Source organism: Struthio camelus, chromosome 1 (genome assembly GCF_040807025.1).
Source record: "Struthio camelus isolate bStrCam1 chromosome 1, bStrCam1.hap1, whole genome shotgun sequence".
NCBI lineage: Eukaryota > Metazoa > Chordata > Aves > Struthioniformes > Struthionidae > Struthio > Struthio camelus.
This window is the reverse complement of record NC_090942.1, coordinates 14221048-14242437: the sequence shown is the minus strand read 5'-3', so window position 1 is coordinate 14242437 and position 21390 is coordinate 14221048. Positions and strand designations below refer to the sequence as shown.

The 21390-nt window shown below is 37.3% G+C and overlaps 1 protein-coding gene across 2 annotated transcripts in view; it reads left to right on the top strand.

Moving 5' to 3' along the window:
* Positions 1-21390, top strand: part of FBXL13 (F-box and leucine rich repeat protein 13) — a 106593-nt gene that overhangs the window by 19131 nt on the left and 66072 nt on the right. For both annotated transcript variants that reach the window (XM_068927977.1, XM_068928044.1), the window contains exons 7-9: positions 829-936; positions 13222-13317; positions 16143-16278. In XM_068927977.1, the coding sequence (XP_068784078.1) occupies positions 829-936; positions 13222-13317; positions 16143-16278 (340 nt within the window). The remainder of the gene's footprint in view (positions 1-828; positions 937-13221; positions 13318-16142; positions 16279-21390) is intronic.

Genomic DNA, 21390 nt, shown 5'->3' with positions numbered 1-21390 from the left:
AGCAGTTATAAGGACTGGTTTGACTTCTGCAGTTAGATTAGAATGCCTATAACAAAAAAAAATAGCTGAATCTCTTCACGTTTTTTGATTAGTATGCACTATTGTAGGCATTTTAGGTGCAATTAAATTGCCTAAACATAGGCATTTGGTGTAATTTGACAGGCCCCAGGATAAGGTAAGGCCAAACCAGGCAGGGCTCCATCTTAATGCTCAAGGAGTGCAAGAATCACCTGTAAGTCCTGTGTCATAACTGCCAGTCTTCTGTGGGAGTCTTGGATGCGCCAGGGCTTCTGAGATGACACTCTGATTGCCTTTAAAATGTAGTATTAGGTCAATAATGATGATGATAACAAGTAAACCTAATGGGCCGAAAGGACTCATACTGCTGCTAATAGGCAAATTGTAATCTAAAGCTCATTATATTTCCATTTGTTCTATTCTTTCCGTCTTTCCCATCCCATTGTCTTCTTCCCTCCCATTTTCTTTGCTAATTTTTCCTTCTCTCCATATTTTCTCCTTTCTGTTCTCTAACGGTATGTTTCTGTCATATGGTGTGCACAAATTACTGTACACAATGTTTTAGTTTGGAAATGTACATTGCCTTCTATGCTTCTATATTGTATTGCTACAACTCAAAATCATGAGATGGACCCTAAAACTGTAATTATTCTCGGCAGTAGCAATTACAAATGTTCATAGATGTGTAACTAAATTTAGCAAATTTGACTTCCTTTTTTGGACAATGTTCCTGAATATTTAAATGTATTTAAAAGTATAAACCTGCAATTAAGATAAAATTGTACTTCTCTTATTGCATCTTTTTTTCAGAGATTGGTAAAGAAAGGTCAGGAAGGCTGTTTTGATTCAAATGAATATCTTACCTATGAATCGGTTAAACGTAAAACATCCCGTTTACCAGAAGAAGCCTTATTACAGGTTTGTTGGTATTCTAAAAATAATAACTAACTTATTACGTGTATTTAATATGCAGTATATATTATGTTTTGTTTCAAAAGCTATGTCTGTGCAATGGAAAGGAAAGTTCCTGTTTATGTTGTTCTGGCTGCTGCACTTCAGGAGTGAAGTAATGCTATGCCTTTCTTCAGTGGCAGCTGATCATATTATCATATTCTGCATGCCTCATCCTGACATCCAGAAGTTTCTCTGAGCTAAGACTGAAACAGAAATAGGGAGAATTAGAAAGGGAGAACATGAAATCAGGTAATGTGTTGGGTAGGTAGAGCTTGGAACTGAGAGAAGTAAAGGAACTTGCTTGCTGCAGGTAGAAGACTGTGATCACAGTTTATTTTCTCAAAGACAGAGGGAAGACTGTACAGAGATTGTGCAACTCAGGAAGACAGTAAAAGCTGCTAGCTCAGAAAGCAAGACTAGGGATAAGGAATCTACTGCAGTTCTAGAGAGTGAAAGCTTGTTGATAAGCTAACTTCTAGAAAAGAAGGTAGTTTACGCAAAAGTAAGAGGCTCTGGCCAAATAGGAATCTTCATCTGCAGATTGCTAAAAATAGGTATAATCAGTAGAGCTTAATTTGTGGTAACATTTAAGGGAAGGACGTGATTGTTAACTAATGGCCATGGAGCCTTCAGTTGTAAAGCCCAGTTTAACTAAGATCCATTACTGAAAATGATTGCCGTTGAGGGATACATTGGAAATGCTGCTAAAATGTTTTATCTTTAATGTCTTACTTATAACCTTTAATTTCTTATAGCCCTGTGTCTCCACTAATTTAAAATCACAGAAATGTGAAAATGGTATTTCAGAAAAACATGACACATTTTTCTTTTAAATGTTACGGACTATAGTATACTTAACATTCGGTTTTATCCCATGAAGCCTAAAACCAAATGCATATAATTAATTTTAAGCATGTGCATAATGCCAGTGAAGTGTCAGGAATCTTGAATCTGTAAGCCTCTGCTAAATCTTGGCCATAGTTTACAGCCCTTATCAAATCGACTTTTAATTCTTTATGTTAGATGGCAGAAAGATGACACAGATGACATGGATTCCACTGGCAGTGCATATGGTCTTTATGAATGCAAGATTGGTCTATTTTGGCTAGGGGCATCCTTGGGGCTTAGTCTGTGCTATTTTCTTAATACTGGCTAATCCAGTACCCCAAAATTTCTACTATCCAAAGATTCGGCTGTGGGCTGAACTTGGTCATGGTAATACTCATTCCTCTAATTACTAAGACTTTTTTACTGGTTAAGGAAGAATCTGTAGTATGAACCTCTTCTCCAAACACTGTGCACTTCAAGGGATATGTTCCCCCCTATAGAAGTATGAACAGCAACAAAAGAGAGGGAGAGATTCGGTTGCTGTATGAGTAGCAGAATGAACAAAATCTACACTGCCACATCCTAATGTTCTCCTCCCTAATAAGACAGTACTGTATTATGAGTGTTTTTTGGACTTCCCCGGTGTGTCACAACTGAACACCTGAGTCCCCTTGGTATGAAAGAATTACCCTTGAAGTCCTAGACAGCTTGCGTACATACCTAACTTGTCGTACTTATATATAATTATTCAAATTTCAGAAGGTCTGTGCATACTAGCATCTTTTCTTCACTAAAAACCCTGAAATAATGTAGTCTTTCCATTAGTTCCATAATGTAGAATATTGACAATATCATTACCTTTCTCCAGTTTGGGAGAAATCTGTTTTTTGTGTGTTAATCTATGAGTCCTATCTTCTTGACATCCAGTTCATTAGCTCAATATATGGTGTTTCAGGCTGTCCTCCTAGGTTACCCATTTCTGAGGCCACATGTCTATTTCTAGCCTACATTGTTTAAAGTTACATGTAAACCAGTATATTCATCTGAAGTTCACCCATCCAGGGAGAATCTAAACTTTACACATGCAGGAAGAACAAAACTTTACAGTTACTTGTAGAAAGATGTCTAGATTCTTTGGGACAGAGATAATTATGATAATTATGGTCAGGAATGTCCTGACGTTACCCTAATTTTAAGCCAGGTAATTTCTCCTGAGGGGAGGTGGTTTCTTGGGATAGCTATATATTTAAATGCTGTTCTCCTAAGGCACTTCCGTTTTGATTCAAAGACACTTTTCTCAGAGCAACCTTAATATCACAATTATGGGTTAAAGTTCTTTGCAGCTATATTAGATATATAATGAGTTGGCCAGGTTAGGTTTACCATCGTACATCGGCACTTACTGTTCTATATTTATTTGTGTGAGAATTGTCTCTGTTACAAAAATTTGTTGGGTACATATGAAGTCCCTAGTCCACATATTTTTTTGATAGAACTAGCTTTTGGACTGGATGCCTACCTTGTAGGGTTTTTCTGTCAGATTTATTATTTGTGTACATAGGATTCTTAATTTCCAAATACATAGTTCATTTTCTGCCAGGAAGTGTGAGACTCGCCTTGTAGACTAAGACAGCTCAGTTCAGATCTCAAAATACAGGGTCCTGAATGAGAGCTGAGAGCTTGTTGGCTGACCAAATGTTGCTGTAGACTGGATCTGCAAATAAGAACCTTGGTTTAGCTGTTTTAATCTGTGCGCTGGTAGGTAGTTAGTCAGCCCTGATGCTAGTCTCATCACAATGTATATTTTTGTGTGTTATTCTGAGGAGAACAAAGTAGAATGTGATAATTGTACTGTTTTTGATGAAGAAGTAATAGACTGGAAAATTAAAAAAAGAGAAAATTGCCTAATCCACACATTTTTCAGGCCTTATTTCTGTGATCCATGTATAAATATGTCACTGTAGGAAGAGGAATTATTTTTGTTTGTCATTATTTTACATAGTTTTTACATGTCCTATATATCTAAAATCCAAACGCTAGAGCTAAGGAAATTGTATCTCATAAAAGGAATTAAGGTCAATTATATTAATACAGTAGAAGCAACATGGTATGAAAGAAAACAAAGAAGACCTTCAGCAATGGATAAAATGCATTCATTAAAGATTGTTAGCCAAAAGAGCACTGTAGTAAAGATGATGCTGAGTTTTTCACTAGGGAGTGATTCATTTCTCTCAGATTGTCAGGAAACAATTAGTAAATAAGGGTTACATTTTCTGAGTATTTGCAAATAAATCAGCTGATAAATTTAAAAGTTCTTTAACTAGCAGTGTGTCTGTTCAGGAATCTGCATTATCATCTCAATTCGTTTTTATGACTGAGCACAGCACACAGGTAACGATAAGGAATGTAAAACTCCTAAATCTAAGCAGTGTGCTTATATAGTTTTCTGTTCCTAAAACAAAACATGCAAACCAGTTTTTCTACACCTTTTCATGTTTTCCTATATGTAATACATGCTTGTGCAATGAGCTGAACAAAATGTATTTTTCTGTTCTTATTTGTATATAGTAATTAATTTTGAAATACGATGTTTTTTTCCATCCTGTTTTTTTGTGGTAGGGACCTGTGATTTGCTTTCCTTTACAGCACTGGAAAATAAAAAGCTTTTCTGTAATGCAATATTTATTCCTTCTGGAAGGAAACTATGCTGTGGTTCACTAAAGGATACAGAAACCTGAAATGAATTTAGGCCGGAGTTAAGCACCTAGATCTAAAATAAAGAGCCTTAAAATTACAGTTCAGTATCACTTAACCCTGCAAATGCTGAAGTTTTCAATATTAAAGTTCCTCAGGTCTTGAAGTTTTGCTGAGGCTCTTGGACCCACACATATGATTTGAAGGAGGCTGTCCCATCCTTTGCTCTGTGCTCTTTTCTTGTCCCAGCACCATCCTCCCCTTTGCGTTCTTAATAGTAATTTTTGTGGCTTTGTAGTGAACTAGATCAAGGAACAGATCTGTCTGAAAAATAGCCACTTTCTTCTTTTACTGAATTAGTTAAAAGTTGGTTCAGTTCCTTGATCCAAGTCATTGTGTGGCTGCACAAATACTTGTCTGGGTACAAAGGAGGACATGGGAAATAAGTGGTGGGTAAATGCAGAAGCAGGAGTAGATCACCCTCTTGCGGCAGCAGTTCCAGATTTTTGCTGGTTTAAAGTGTTCAGTGAGTCCCAGGGGCTGTCTCAAGTTTAAGCTTATTGGGATCCACTGATGAAACAATTCCCTGCCTGTCTAGCCTGAGGGTCTCTAGGCAGTTTTAGCGTATACCGACTGCAGCAGCTGCCATTGTTCTTCAAAGTGCAATTGGAAAAGGAACATGCATCCCAGCAGCAGAAAGAAGCTTCTCCAAAATTTCATCCAGTCCATGCTCTTACCTCTTGCCTTACCTTTCTTGTCTGTTCCCCTTCCTCAAAAATTGTCTTCCCCATCTGAATGAGCAGAATAACATTTACTTCGGATAGTGAGGGTGTAAGGGTGGGGTATAGATGAAGACCGTAGCCCAGGCAAGAACAAGTTTTTTGTGTTAACTGGCTGGTGTGCTAGACAGTATTTGCCTCCTCCCATCTCTTTTTCTCATGTGTAGTGATGAGCTAAAGTGAGCTGTAGTGGCACGTGCTGTGGTCACTTCGCTGCACGAAGGCGCAGCTGTGCTGTATTTTTCCTGTGGAGGTAGCGCAGAAGGTGTTGGACTGCAAAGGGTGGGAGTTGATTCTCTTGGTTCGTTTTGCTGTAAACAGAAGGTTACAGACTGAGATCAACAAAAAGAGGGCACTGGGAGCATTCCTGCTAGGTGTACGTGGAACTGGCATGGAAGTGAGAGGGATGGGGGAGTGCCTTCTGGAGGTTTTTCTTCTGATTATACAGGGGGATTAGGCTGAGCCTAAAGTATTTTTGCAAATATTTTTTATGTATGCGGGTGGGATAGAAAGTACGAGTTTTTACATATGTGGGCTGGAAGCTGGGGGTGTGGGTCTGTGGGGCAAGCCAAAATATTGTGGCTTTATTTATATGAAAAGTGCAGAGGGGACAAAAATTATTACACAGAAGAAGGGAGCTATCCAGAAAGCTTGAGAACTGTTTCTATGGAGAGAGAATATTTGAATCTTTCTATTTGAAATGCTTCAATTTTATATTAAAAAAACATGGCTCCCTTGATCCAGAGAGAAGTGGAAATCTGTGTGTCTCTGTCACCTGGTAGTAGTTATGGTAGTCTCCTTTATTAGAAGTCTCCTGAGTATTAGTTTCTTTTCCTTGAGCTTTCACTATTTTCTCAGTACTGTAAGTAGAGAAAGAGCTCTTCTCTTTACTGGCAGGAATCTAGAGCTTCCCAATGGTGTCTGACCATGTGCTGCAGGAAAGTCCCTCACTCTTTCTTTGTTTAATTGCCTCCATCAATCTTCATGTTTGCTTTTTGGTAGATACAATGTAATATCTTCAAGGGGAGATTGCTGGGTGTTGTCTCCACCACACCTCTGGTCTTTGGTTAGGATGTCTTCCCAGAAAGCAGGAGCTTTCACAGTAAGTGAAAGTAAGTGAATCTCGACTTCAGGGTCTCAGTAATTTTAATTTATACTAAGAGTGTCAGATCCTTCCATAGTTTAAGCTACTTTTCTTTTCTTCTCTGTTTCTCTTTAGTAGCTTCTGTAGAATTTGTGTGTACTTTGAACAGGCACACACTGTGGAAAATAAAGCATGCCTGGACTTCTAAAGCTTTGGAACTTAGAGTAATGAGATTTTATTGCCTGTAGCCCTGTGGAGGATATTTGGCACTAGTTCCTTTCTAAATCACAGAGTATTTGTTTTGGTAAATATCACTATTACTACGTTTCAATTCTGTTCCCACGGAAAAAATGTTTGTCAGTTTATATTTCCTACTGGGATAAGATCTGTCTCCAGAGCCAGCTGTAAATCATTTGCTTTTAAATTTCACCTTTTTTAATAGTTTCCTATAAAAATCAGCAGCACCATGGTATGCTAATGCATTATTGACAGAAAGTGGCTGCGCTGCTCTCAAGCTGGATACTGTGGTCTTGATCCTACCTGAAATTAACATTACAACAGACCATTTCAGAACTGAAAATTCAAAGGACTGTTAGCAAGAGAGTGTCAAATCAAAATCCTTGCTTTTTTCTTCTACCAAGAAACTAGGCCGTATCTATGAATAATAATAATACATCCTATATCTTCGTTCTCATTTTAACAAATCATATAGTTCAATTTTTTCAAGTACTTTTTGTGCTCTACCTCAAAATTCCTTAGAGTTTTAAGATATGTGAAGTTTTGAAGCTAAAGAAATAGTCTAAATGTCCACATCAGTCAGACTTTCGGTTAGGTAAGCCTGTGATGGATCCAACGATAATCATCGTGGGATGCAAGTCTTTCAAAGGAGGGGGCTTTTATAGAAGGCATTTGTTATTTAAAAGGGGCTACACATTTATGTACTTTCAAAAACACTTGTTACTGCTTAACCACATTCTGAACCACTTAAATATCTTTAAAATTAATATAGCTGTAATACACTCCCAGGATTCAAGAATAAAAACATACAGCTAGAAAAATATACTTTTTTGATTATTTCAAACAGATGAAATATAACAGCAGTCTAAAAGAACTGTGTTTAAAATATATTTTCTCTGCATTACATTAATAATGTACTGGATTAGAGAATTATACAGGATTCCACCGTTCCCCTTTGGATGAATTTTATATGTGGTAGAAGTGGCAAAAATTAACATTAATGTTTCCGTGGTATTTCTGCCAGGATGTGTAAAGTCCTACCATGCAATTATTTTCGTTATTTGCTTGGTGAGAAGTTGAGATTTGTACATTCTGCAGTGAGGAGATATAATTAGAAACAGCCATCTGGGAATTTTAGTGGTGTGATGTGAGGCTTATTTTCATAGGAAAATGCATATAAATTCTTGAGGGTTTTAATGCATTTTTTAATTTTGATTGGTTGCATCAGCCTGTGCAAACAAGATATTCCTCAGGGCATTGTTTAATGTCATTATTTAATGTCATTATTTAATGTCCATTACTTAATGGCAATGTAGCAGTTACAGAGGATTTAGGCACTTCAGGCAGGGCTTAGGCAGAATACTGTTGAGTCACCTAAGTGTCTGATTGTAGTGATACACAATCGTCATCTGCTGTCTAGCCCTGCAAGAACCTCCTATTGTATTCTGAAGTTGTCTAGTCATCTAAATCTGTGTTTCTGAGTATATGTGAAAAATTTCTAGCCGGAATAGCCTGGTACTTCTCTCATGAGTCAAGATTCTGAAATTAATTCAAGTATGCTGTGCTTCCCTGAGCAGTCTGACGGATGTCATCAGTTCACGCTCAGTATATAAAGTGAATATAACTGTAGTGATCCCGCCAATGGTTCACCAACCTTGGTATCCTGTTCCCAATAGTAAGCAGTAGAAGATATCTGAGGAATAGACTATAAGAACAGGGTAATTCTAGAGTGGTTACTTTTCACATATCCTCCCTTTAGTGATTTATTGAGGTGGAAGTGGCACCCATATGATCACATTTAATAGCTATTGATGGGCCTTTATGTAAAATTTTTTTTAATTATTTTATACCCATTTGTAATTGGCAAAGGATGAGAAAGTGTGAATGAAGTGCTTCCTCTGGTTTGTTTTACAGTTGCATCCTGATAATTTGTTTTGGTGCCTGTATTTCTCCTGTTAAGAAATGGAGTTAAATAATAGTTTTCTCTAAATAAGCATTTGTTTTCATGATTTTAGTAATTTTGTGCATCTTACTGTATCTTCTGTCTGACATGCTATTCTCAATTGAAGAGTTTTAATCTTGTTTAATTTCCTCTTGCACAAAAGCTGTTCCTTATTCTGATCATCTTTGTTCCCCTTTTTTGCGCTTTTCCTATTTCTCTGCATGACCAGAGGTTTATAGAGAGTTCAGGATAGAAGCATTAAGGATAGGAGCATGCCACAGATGTATGTAAGTGTCAGACGATGTTTTCTGTTTTGTTTTCTAGTGCTTTCATAATAATTCTTATCATTCTGTTTCCTGTTCTGAGAATTAATGCACATTGAGATGACTTTCTCAGAGAACTACATGTAGTAATGCCAAGATCTCTTCACTATGTGAAGACAGCTGATTTAAAACCCATCATTGTGTATCTGCAGTTAGGGCCGTTTTCTGCTGTGTGTGCTACACTGCATTTATTGTCATTGAATTTCTTGTGTCACTTTGTCTCCATTCCCTCCTTGTTCTACTATCTTTTTGGAACCCTTTGCAACACACTCTTGAATTTGATTACTCTGAGCATTTTGTATCCTCAGCAGACTTAGTCACTTCACAGTTCACATTTTTATTAGCATATATTATTGTGAAACACTGCTGGTCAGTCATGTCCTTGTGAAAACTGATGATTTACCTGTAGCTTTTGGGTTTTATCTTTAAATTAATTTTTAGACAGTAAGAGGACTTTCCTTCTTATCCTGTGGAAGCTCAGGTTTTTTAGAGTTCTCCAGCTCTTCTAATTCTTCCTCCCTGAAATTCTTTATCAAATTGGTATCGTATTTGTCACCATCCAATCTTCTGATACCATGTCTATTTAGAAATAGGTTGTGTACCTCGGTCAGTTCTTCAAGAATTTCCTATTTTACTTCCTTTAAAACTTTTTGGTGTTTATCATCTGGTACTGCTTATTTGTATTCATTTTTTAATTTATTCTAAAGACTCTTTCACTGATACTTTAATTTGAGAAAGTATATCAAATTATTATGGCAGATTCGGCTCTATATAAAATGGAGTTATGATCGCTTTATAAAATGGGGTTGCAACAGAGCATGATTACTATCGTATTTACTGTTATACACCTCCTGTTGTCCACTGAGACTTAAAATCCTTTCGTATAAAGATAATTCTTCAGTAGGACAGGAGATAACCTATCCTTATTGGGTGATCGTTTTGGTTAGAGCCACCTCCTAGGACTTATGGGCTGAGTCATCCAGGCCAGAGCCTGGAATCTAGGTCCAGAAACGCTTTAGCGACAAGGTTGTTATGTAAAATGGGAATACTGATAAAGACCTGAGCCCCTTCTCTGAAAGAATGGATGGTGCTTACCCTCAGGAGGAATTCTGGGATATGGACCTTCATAGGAAGGGAACGTCTGCTTGCAGCCCTGAATGAGGTGTCTAAATTACAAAGAATGAAGATAGATAAGACAATTCTCTGCAGCAATTGGCTTATTTTAAGTTGCTCAGTGCTTGGTTTTTTTAAACCTAAAATACCTGATTTTCCTCATGTCCTGGGTATAGAGCTTAGGCAGCTAATGCAAGGTTTTGTAATCTACTGGAGTAACAGGTACCTGTGTTCTTTTTTTCTATTTGTTCCAAAGTTCTTTACAATACGTGCACTATCTGCCATAGCTTCTTAATATCTTGAAAATAGGGATTTTGTTCTATGTAATTTGGCACAAAGTAGAAGGAATTCATACGTTGATGAATTTGGTAAACATAATGTTTACTTATGAATACATTTGTAACTTGTATTAGAAAATGCGAATTTGTTTTATTGTTCAGTACAGCAGTAAATATATTAATATTATTTTCTAACAGGAGTATGATTTATTTTCCCAAGAAAGGTATTAAATAACAATGTTGCATGAAATCTTTAATTATGAAAAATGGTCCAGGATCATCTTCAGTATTTCAAAGAATTCCCCTTTACAGCCTGACAAGACTGACTCCAGAGCTAATCAGACTATGGTCCCAGCAACCTCTACTATTACTTAAAATTAAAAAATGTATAGTTAAAAGTTACACAGTGGTATTTAATTACTCCTACGTATCTGCAGATTCAGGGTATTTTAATCTACACGCAAATAAGTCTTGCAAATGCATTACTGTATTTTCATAAAGTAACATTAGTAATCAGTCTTCTTAAAATATTCTGCATATTTTGAATATTAAGTGTATTTTTATATACAGGAAGGAAACATTAAATACATTTTTCATACATTTTTGCAGGTATCTTGGAATTTTGGAAAAAACAATTTGGCCTTGATTCTGCAAATCTGTAATAATTTGGATTGTTTTTTTAAACTCATACCAGCAGTTCCGTTGATATCATTGAACTTCTTTAGTGTGTAAGGATTACTTGTGGGACAACATATATTGAGAATCAGGCCAATTGTTTGAATTTGTCCTCATTAACGTGATGAAACATTGGCAGTAAAAGCTACATTATCGGTGATACTCCTATCTGTTTTTTTCCTTTTCTAGATAAAGAAATATGGCCTTTGAATAGGATTTATAGTTTGAAACAGAAAACGCTTTTAGACCCTGGTAGAATATTCTTAATATTTTTGTTTATTTCTTTTGATTTAATTTAGTCTCTGTGATAAAAACGGACTCCGACCGGCATATTTTTTCAATCCTGTTCCTTTCAGTAGGATTGCATGTAGTATAGAAAGGACAGAAGATTCTCTTAAGGAAGGAAGATTTCCTTTTGTGAAAGAAGTCATTTTATTAAATCATCCCCTTTTGATTTTAACTGTTTTTTAGTGACTCAGTTATTATTTAAAATAAATTTCAATATAACCAAGATAACCTGTACTTCGGTAATCAACCCACTCCACACTTGCATTCACAGTCACTCTTTCTTCACTTCTTAGCCAGAGGTGAAACAAAATTCAATATTACTTCCTTACTTTTGCAAAGGCTTTATGTGTATTGCTTCTGAGCACAACATTTAAGCCTGTATTTGACTCAAGATTTGTCTTATATCTGTATAGTTTGAGTGAACTCTGGAGATGGTATGCGTTCATTTTTCTGGATAATGTTTCAAATGATATTCCACGTACTGATATAATGACAGTCGGTTTTTATTTTGTGTGTTATTGTATGAAATGTTAAATAACTAATACAGAAATACAGTTCTGTGAGTCCTTGGTATGTTTTCACTCTGACATCTTACTATTGATGTACATATCTTAATAAGTGCTAAACTGAATGATCATGTATGTTAAAAAATGTTTTTCTGTTCAGTGACATATTAGGGAATAAAATTAGAAATTTATATATTTTTTGCATTGGCCAATTACCACGTAAAGTTTAAACTGATGTATTGGTGTCAGCCGTTGATACATTATTGTGCAGTTACGAAGGTAAGTACGTTACAGGCATAAAGTTTTGCTTATACAATATTTGCTTTAGGAAAAAAGTGGGAATTTACTGAGCGTGTTTCTTTCAGATGGTTTCTTTTTCATTCTTACAACTTCACCTTTCAAGTGTCGGGGTTCATATCAGATATTTAATTTTATATTTCCCATATATGGTAGAGTACTTTGGTTCTCCAAATGCTTAGGGATGTGGGAATTTTTTGTCTGTAAATAATCGTGCTGTCTTATATAAAATTCTGCATATGCCCTTTGTCTTTGAGACTTAAATGTATCTTACATTTTCAGACGGTTATAATATAATGCATATTTGCTTATGTAGCAAAGGCATTAAAAATGCTTTTATTGTATTTTCCCTCATTTTGTTTTAGTGAGCTTCTAAGCTGAAAAACAGAAAATGTTAGCATTCTACTGGCAGAAATACTGTTTCACGCTTGGTCATAAAAATGGCAGGAGAGGAGCTGTTGGAAGGAGCTTGGCAAATACTCTTTCAGTCTCTTACTTCTGTAGTCTCAGATAGCTTTATCTGAGATTATCTGTCATGTCATGACAAAACCTTTTTGGAATGCTATGCTGCCACAATCATTTACTTTTTCAAAATGATGCTTAGTGACAGCAATATATTTTAGAATCATTGACTGCAAGAGATGAACTATTGGGATAGCTTTTATATTTTTTCTACCATAATATTACAAGACCATCTTTAATGCTTTGTGATTAAAGATTTATAGATACGTTTACCAAATATGCTAGCTATGTTAAAAAGAACTCTGAGGTAGAAACTACAAAAACCCTCTTAATAGGTAATTCAAAGCTGAATTTTAAAGTTCTATTTTTAATCTACAAAGGTTTTTTTCAAATCTTATTGTCTCAAACAGGTTTAGGAGAGGGGTTTGAACAAGTGATCTCTTAACACAGATGAAATTAAACTGCTGATAGTCCGTGAAAAATCTCCAGTTTTGGAACTCAACCGTGTCTTCTCCTTCACAGCTTGAATTTACACACTTCTAAGCAAAGCCATCTTTTAATTTTCTTTGTTAAGGATGTTAATGACATTCACATATAAAAGGTGTGGATTAAAGTCCTAAGAGATAAATCTTTAATTTGAAAATAGTTCTATTTTTTAGGATAAATGAAAGTATATTGTTTACTGCAGCGGTGATTGTTACTGAACAGTTTTTAATATCATGTAATTCTATTTTCCAACATAGATTTTTCGTTATGTGAATTTAGTTGATCTGGCAAGATGTGCTCAAGTTAGCCAAACCTGGATGCTGCTAACTCAGAACAGTTCATTATGGAGTGATGTAAGTAACATAATTACTCCCAATATTTTATTTTAATTGTGTTCATTAGAAAAGAGTGAAACAAGGAGGCAGTATTTCAAGTATGCTGAGGATCTAGGACAAACTTTTTATCCCAGTTTGACCTGTTCTACTCAATTACTTAAATAAAAGTAGCAGCAATTCAAATGAAGTTGTCTGTGGTACATCATTATAAAATCAGAGTAACTGTAAAGAGAATCAATTATCAGGACTTGGCTATAGCCTGCTAAATTTAGATAAGTATCTCAGGCTCCCTCTATAGTCTAAAAGGCACTGTGTGACTAATGTGGAGGGAGAATGTGAACTCAGTTACAGATATGCGGAGCATATTTCTGTTTGCTCTGGAGAGAGTCCTGTGGTCCCTGGAACAAGTGGTGCAGACCAGCTCACTTCCATACTCATGAAGTCTTAAGAGTTGTTGGTGTGGTCGTTTCGTCTCTAGACCACTATCAGTGTCCACATCATTGCATTGTTTCTTGTGCCCTAACAACCCAAGGGCCCCCGGCACACACGTTTCTCTCAACTTCCCTGTCTCATACACGTTATGTGACCGCACCATTGTGGTCTGCTTGAAGGGCTCCACCTGACATAGCCAGACTGGCTGTGATACCTTGACCAGCAGTACTTTTGCTTTTATGTCATTGCCTCACATGTAGCCATTTGTCAGCAGCACAAGGAAACACTAAGGTCAGATTTTTAAGAGTATGTGGGCACATCAAGCAGGATTTGGTCAGATTTTAGACCCTGAGGTCTAAAATTATGATCCAAAAACCCTGTGCATCTTCTGCATAACTCTGGAGATGTCTAGTTTGTTAGACATCTCATTTTTTGACCTAAAAGTTCTTCTTTGACTGAGGGAGGTTTATTCTCTTTTCTCCAATAACTGCCCGACCTCTGAAGCTTGCTGTGAAATTTGCAAGGGAAGGTGAGCCGTGAGCAAGGGGTAACACAAGCGCAGGCAGGGGCAGTGTCACACGGACGAGGGGCACAGTGCTACAGAACCCAGACAAGTAGAGCAGAGCAGGTCCAGTGGGAGTAACCAGGATCAGCCACCCACCAGCAATTGCCAGACAAGTCCGTAGTGACAACGCAGCTCCAAAGTCAAGCCAGGAAGTGAAATCCACGAGTCAGGGTGAGTGAGAGTCAGAATCCACTACGCACATGGGCAGGCGCAGGCATGCCTAAAGCATAGCTCAGGCGAGGACCAAGGGCAAGAGCCTGAGTTTAAATGCAGCTTTGGAGGCAAGGAGGAAGCCATAATGAGGCTTCTTGCAGCAGTCTTGTCCGGGGTTACACTGCTACACCATATTGGAGCTGATCTTGAACTGAGGTAGCTAAAACCCTGCAGGGAGGAAGATCCTGTCAGTGTACTTGGGGCCCTGATGGCAGGCACCTCTCTTTCACTTGATATCCATTTGGGATCCAGAAAGTGAACAAAAGTCATGCCCTTTGAGAATAAGAAGAGCTCTAAACTTGGCTCTACTACGCTATTCTGTCCTCTGAGCGGGACACTAGGCTCTAGTTCCCAAGTAGCTCAGGCATATATGTGCATTTCTAACTGAGGTAAAGAAGCTCCAGAGCACTCCACGCTTCTGCTTACCTTTTCCTATTAGCTGGTTCTAGGCAGATGCCTGTTCTCTGCGTGAGTTTTTTCAAATTGACCTTCTGATGTGCTTAGCTGTTATGTATACTTCGTAGGGTCTCACTGTTCCAATTTGAGCTGTTGAATCTACCAGCTCAAATCTACCAGCTGTTGAATCACCGGCATCTAAAAATCACAGTGCTCAACTTGTAGATGGCTAAAGTCTTCATTTGGTCTTGTCTTAAGTTACTGTAAAGAATTCATGATCTCAATGAAGCTAATGTTAAAACTTCCAATAATTTTAACTTGAGAAGAACAAAATCCAAATAAGAAAGTGGAAAAACTGGAAAAAGTCCTGAACTCCTAACTTTCTGCCACAGTAACCACTACCAAAAATTCTGAATGAATAATCAGGATTGATTTTTCTAACTATTTCGGTAATAAATGTATGTTATAAAATAAAAAAAAACAGATGCGATGTAGCTGTAACAAGTTCTACAGAAGTAAAATAAGTATCTGTGCTCTTTATGGCTTTTTTATCGACAAAGAAGGCAAGAAAAAGTCTTCCTCGAAAAAAGAGAGATTTTTAATATTTCTTATTAAAATTTTATATTTTAGCTTTTCTGCTCTTTTTGAAACACTTAGTAGTCAAAGTTAAAACCAGCTAAAACTGTTTTCTAGTACTTTTGTTAAAAACTCTTAACCTTGAGCTTTTGATAGACATTAGAGAAAAAAAATTTTAAGCAGAGATCACATATCTGCAGTCTGCAGCTTAAATCAGTTTTTAAAATCTTCTAGTAAAACTAAGATGATAGACTACATGTTCTTGACGTCTTGATATATCAGTAGAGTGTTAATTAGAAAAAAAAGCTTTAACATCTTTAGAGTTTTATACATCTTAAAGGAAACAAGTAAAATAAAAATTCAAGTCTGACAATTTTCTTTGCAGAAGCTATTTCTGACTAGCTATATTTATGGGCAGTGAAAACTAGCCTCAGTTCCATAAAGACTGGCACATGCTTCCTCTGTGTATGAGTATTGTTAGTCAGCCCTGCAGGATTTTTATATATGTAAAGAAAAGATGTTTCTGTGTTTTCTAGACTTCTATGATTCAGTGTTTAGATGGAACTTCTTATTTTAATAGTGATTTTCATAATGGTATGTATTTTGTATGTACTGCTTATTAATACCTGACTTACTTATACATTAATTGCTTAATTTTTAGATCAATTTTTCATCAGTAAAGCATAAAGTTCAGGACAAAATAGTAGTAAATATTTTGCAGAAGTGGCGTCCATATGTATTACGTTTGAATCTTCGAGGTTGCTATTCTCTTCACTGGCCTAGCTTTAAAAGTATCAGTAAGTATTATATATATATTTTTTTAATTTTAATTCTCTCTATAGATTGTCTTCACTGTATCCTTAGCTATTGTTCCATCTTGATTCCTATATTCTTCTCTATAGGTCCAGATATAATGAAGCAATGTGAATATGGGATCTCTTAAATCACTTCAAATGCCTTCCCCTGTCTTTCATTGCAGTCTTTAGGCCCGGCGCTATCCATATGACTGAACATTGCTAGAATCCCACAAAATAGCTTATGTTATGTATGAAATGCTATGATTATATTATGGCAAATGAGATTGGAATGTGAACATATGCTTAAATGTATCAGAATGCCAAAATCCAACTATGCTGAGATAATTATTCCAAAACTGAGATGTAAAATGTTATGATACAGCACGAAAACTTAAAGTCAAGGTCACAAAATGCGGTTCCTGGGAAGTCTTGATTCCCCAAAGAAATTACTTTCTTTTGGAAAAAAAGAAATGAAAAACAGATTCATGAAGATCTGTACTATCCAATTATAAACACTTGGGACATTATAGAATAATTGGGAAGATGCTTGCCTGCCAGTCATTCAAAATAAATAAGGAACTTGCATGATACCTGTTTAACTAATACTTTATTTGGAAATAAAATAAGCTTTTGCAGAATAGGGACTCGCTTAATAGATCTGTTATGTGTGAATTTGTCTACACTGTAGTGTTGCCAACTTTGAAAGACAAATATCTCAAACATAATTTTCAAGAAACTAGTTTGGATCATTTTGGTCCATCCTTATTTTTTTCAGTTCCTCCTACTCTATTAACAGAATATCATAATTCTGGCCCATTTTACAAGAACTCTTGGTGGAGGGCACTGTTGAAGTTGTACACAGTGGGAGTTCCTACTTTGAACAATTTCAGTTAGCGATAATAACTTCCGAAAGTCTTTTGGGGAGCTCACTGTGTAACATTCAAGGTATACTATGCTTTTGACGGTTTAGGATCTAGTCAAATTTTATCTGCTCTGGATCTTTAGAAGTACTTCTCTAAGGTAAAATTAACTGAGAATCCCAGGGCAGTCCAAATGTAGCGTTCAAATTTTGGCACTAAGTGCAAGAAGTGCTTGATGTTACTGCCAAGGCAAAGTCCCTCTGGATATAGGGAAAGCATCACAGTCCTTCCTGACAGTATATGTGGAAATACATGTGACCATGTGATCAGAGGTTAATTCCCTCCATGACAGCATTTTGCAATCGTATCAGCTCAGTAATCTTTTTCCGATGCAGTTGAATAGCTCCACTGAGCACAGAACTGGGCAGAAAAAGTGAAAAACCCTTATGATCAGTGTTAACGGTTCAGTACTAGCTGTCAAAGTGCCCTTGATTCATTAGGAGTTATCTTCATCCTGACTGGTGTTCAGCCATTTTATCTTGCAGAGTGCTATAACATCTTGGTAGTGTTTTCACAAGAAAAATTTCTTCTGCTACAACTGGGCAAAATTCCAAGAAATATTTTTGGTTTCTGGCACAGCTTTACTTCAGTATTTCTATAACAGGAAAATGTAACCCATTGACCTTTCTAGTCTACACTCTAACTGAATGCAAATGAGTTTGAAAGGTTTTAATTTCCAAATGAAAAGTGTATTTTGATGTTTGGAGATTTTAATGCATTTATTATTTAGTCAGATAATGCACAGTTGAAATTGTTGATGCAGCATATAACAATTTCAGTGTATTTTCCTTTGTTTTAGAAAGTGATTGTGTAATTCTGGGTGAGAACAATTTGCTCTCTAGAGTGGTGAGGGAAAAGCACAATTGGCCAAGACTAAAAAGTATATTTGATCATGGTCTTGGCTTTTAAATCACAGGATAAAATGGCATTCTCAGTTATGTCAGCCTGCAAGTTATTTAGTAAAATAATTTAATTTAATATTATAATGAACTCTGGCAGATAATAAAGCAAGCAAGCCAAAATGAATCATACAAAGTCAAGTCATCTCCTTATGGGAACTGTACTTAGAAGTTTTAAGTTCTTTTATGATTTTGTTTTCCTTATATATTTGATTACAAAACTAAAACCATAGTAATGTATATTGTATAACATGACCTAAAATCATATACATTCTAATATTCGCTTTACTGTATTTCCTCTTTCCAGAGACGTTTTTGTTTACATTCTACAATAATATATCTTTATAATTTTGTACATAGTTTCTATTTTCTCTGGGAATGTTAGAAACATAGTTAATTGCTTCACTTAATTCTTTCAATACCTGTCAGTCCACTAAAAAAAATCAGATAAATCTTTCCTTTTAAATAAGTTTTCCATAAAAGAATAACAAAGCTTTTGTTACTGTTTTAGGACATAGTGCTATTGTGAATAAAAAACGCTAATGTGTGTTGGCATAAAATCTAAAATTACGCTACATTACATTTGTCGTGCTGTTTGTCTTTGATATATATGACTACAATATTAAGTGTGGAGGTATTGGATGAGATGTTTCCAATGATATTCTTCTACTGAGGAACCAGTGCTTCTAGCTTGTATGCTACAGTTCAAAGGATATCCTTTTAAAGGAGAATGTATGTTGCACCGATTTTTTAAATTAAAGGTTGGATAGATCCAGAAGATATTAAATGTTAATAGTGCTTTAAATAAGTCAACTGATATGTTGATGACTAGATGAAATCTCTTTGGAGCTGGTACATGTAATAGCTACACTTAATTTAGAATGAAAGTAAAGGAACAGCCATTTTTGGAATAATGTATCTTCAATAGTTTAACAGACTCCCTAAAACAGGCCTTATACAAGGCCAATTAATAGCTATATTATGTAAGTAGGGAAGTTTCAGTGGGGAGCAGAGGTATCAGCAGAGGTTGCTGGTTGCCATCCATTTCACAGAATCACAGAATGGTTGAGATTGGAAGGGACCTCTAGAGATCATCTAGTCCCATCCCCCTGCTCAATCAGGGTCCTCTAGAGCACATTGCACAGGATCGTGTCCAGGCAGGTTTTGAATATCTCCAGCGAAGGAGACTCCACTACCTCTCTGGGCAACCTGTGCCAGGGCTCTGTCACCCTCACAGGAAAGAAGTTTTTCCTCATGTTCAGATGGAACTTCCTGTGGTTCAGTTTGTACCCATTGCCTATCGTCCTTTCACTGGGCACCACTAAGAACAGTCTGGCCCCATCCTCTTGACACTCCCCCTTCAGATACTTATACACATTGATGAGATCAGGCCGAGCTCTCTCAGCTTTTCTTCATATGAGAGATGTTCCACTGCCCTAATTGTCCTTGTAGCCCTCCGCTGGACTCTTTCCCGTAGTGCCATGTCTCTCTTGTACTGGGGAGCCCAGAATTTGACACAGGACTCCAGGTGTGGCCTCACCAACGCTGAGTAGAGGGGGAGGATCACCTCCCTCGACCTGCTGGCAACACACTCTGCCAAATGCACCCCAGGATACCATTGGCCTTCTTGGCCACGAGGGCACACTGCTGGCTCATGCTCAACTTGTTGTCCACCAGGACTCCCAGGTCCTTCTCGGCAGAGCTGCTTTCCAGCAGGTCAACCCCCAGCCTGTCCTGGTGCCTGGGGTTATTCCTCCCGAGGTGCAGGACCCTGTTGCCTTGGCTGAACTTCGGGAGGTTCCTCTCGGCCCAACTCTCCAGCCTGTCCAGGTCCCTCTGAATGGCAGCACAGCCTTCTGGTGTGTCAGCCACTCCCCCCCGTTTAGTATCATCGGCAAACTTGCTGAGGGTGCACTCTGTCCCTTCCTCCAGGTCATCGATGAATACATTGAACAAGACTGGACCCGGGGCTGACCCCTGGGGGACACCGCTAGCTACAGGCCTCCAGCTAGACTCTATGCCACTGACCACAACCCTCTGAGCCCTGCCATCCAGCCAGTTCTCAATCCACCTCACCGTCCACTCATCCAGTCTGCACTTCCTGAGCTTGTCTATGAGAACGTGATGGGAGACGGTGTCAAACACCCTGCTGAAGTCCAGGTAGACAACATCCACTGCTCTCCCCTCAGCTACCCAGCCAGTCATTCCGTCATAGAAAGCTATCAGATTGGTCAAGCATGATTTCCCTTTGGTGAATCCATGCTGACGTGGTCAAGCATGATTTCCCTTTGGTGAATCCGTGCTGACTACTCCTGATCACCTTCTCGTCCTCCACATGCTTAGAGATGGCCTCCAGGATGAACTGTTCCATCACCTTTCCAGGGATGGAGGTGAGGCTGACTGGCCTGTAGTTTTCTGGCTCCTCCTCCTTGCTCTTTTTGAAGACTGGAGTGGCATTGGCTTTCTTCCAGTCCTCAGGCACCTCTCCTGTTCTCCATGACCTTTCAAAGAGGACAGAGAGTGGCCTAGCAGTAACATCTGCCAGCTCCCTCAGCACTTTATATCAGTGTACAGTTGCTGTTTAGATTAATAACGTATTTCTTCTTTTAAATCTCATTGATATTTATCATATAGCCTACTTGCGCAGTTGTTTTGAAGCTCTTGTAGATGGTTCATAATTACTGCAAAACTTTTTTCTCTAATATTTTAGATGGTTGAAAATCATATTGAAATTCTCTTCCTTTGATATTTCTCCAGCTAACAATCTGCACTGAACTGTCTATTCAGTTATAGGCTACAGATGTTATGAACCTTTCCATTCTAACTTCCCCAAACTGCAGTTCTGACCTCATCTTTCTAGACAAATCCAAGATTACACAGATTTTGGCAACCTATTTTTATTATTAGTGGTAAAACAGCAATGATGTTAGCTGTTTTGGGGTCTGTTTGGCTGGTTAATCAAGTCAATATTTTTCATTCGTAAATTAATTGGCTGCAATTTTTTAAATTGTTTTTGTGTAGTGCAAGTTTGGTATGTGGTATTTGCATGATGCAGTAGTCGTTGTTTAATTTCTGCATATAAATGTCATATGTTTCCAGCTCAAACTGTTGTTGGCAAATGAATGTATTGTTGTGCCAAAAAAAATGATTTTATGAGATGCATGGATTACGGCTCAGCTGTTTGTGGTATTACTCCACCCACTGAGTGATCCTGGAGAATTGTTTGACCTCCATGTGTGCCTGGGAGTTGCATTTAAAAATTGCCATTCATACTCCTAGTGCAGGAGCTAAAA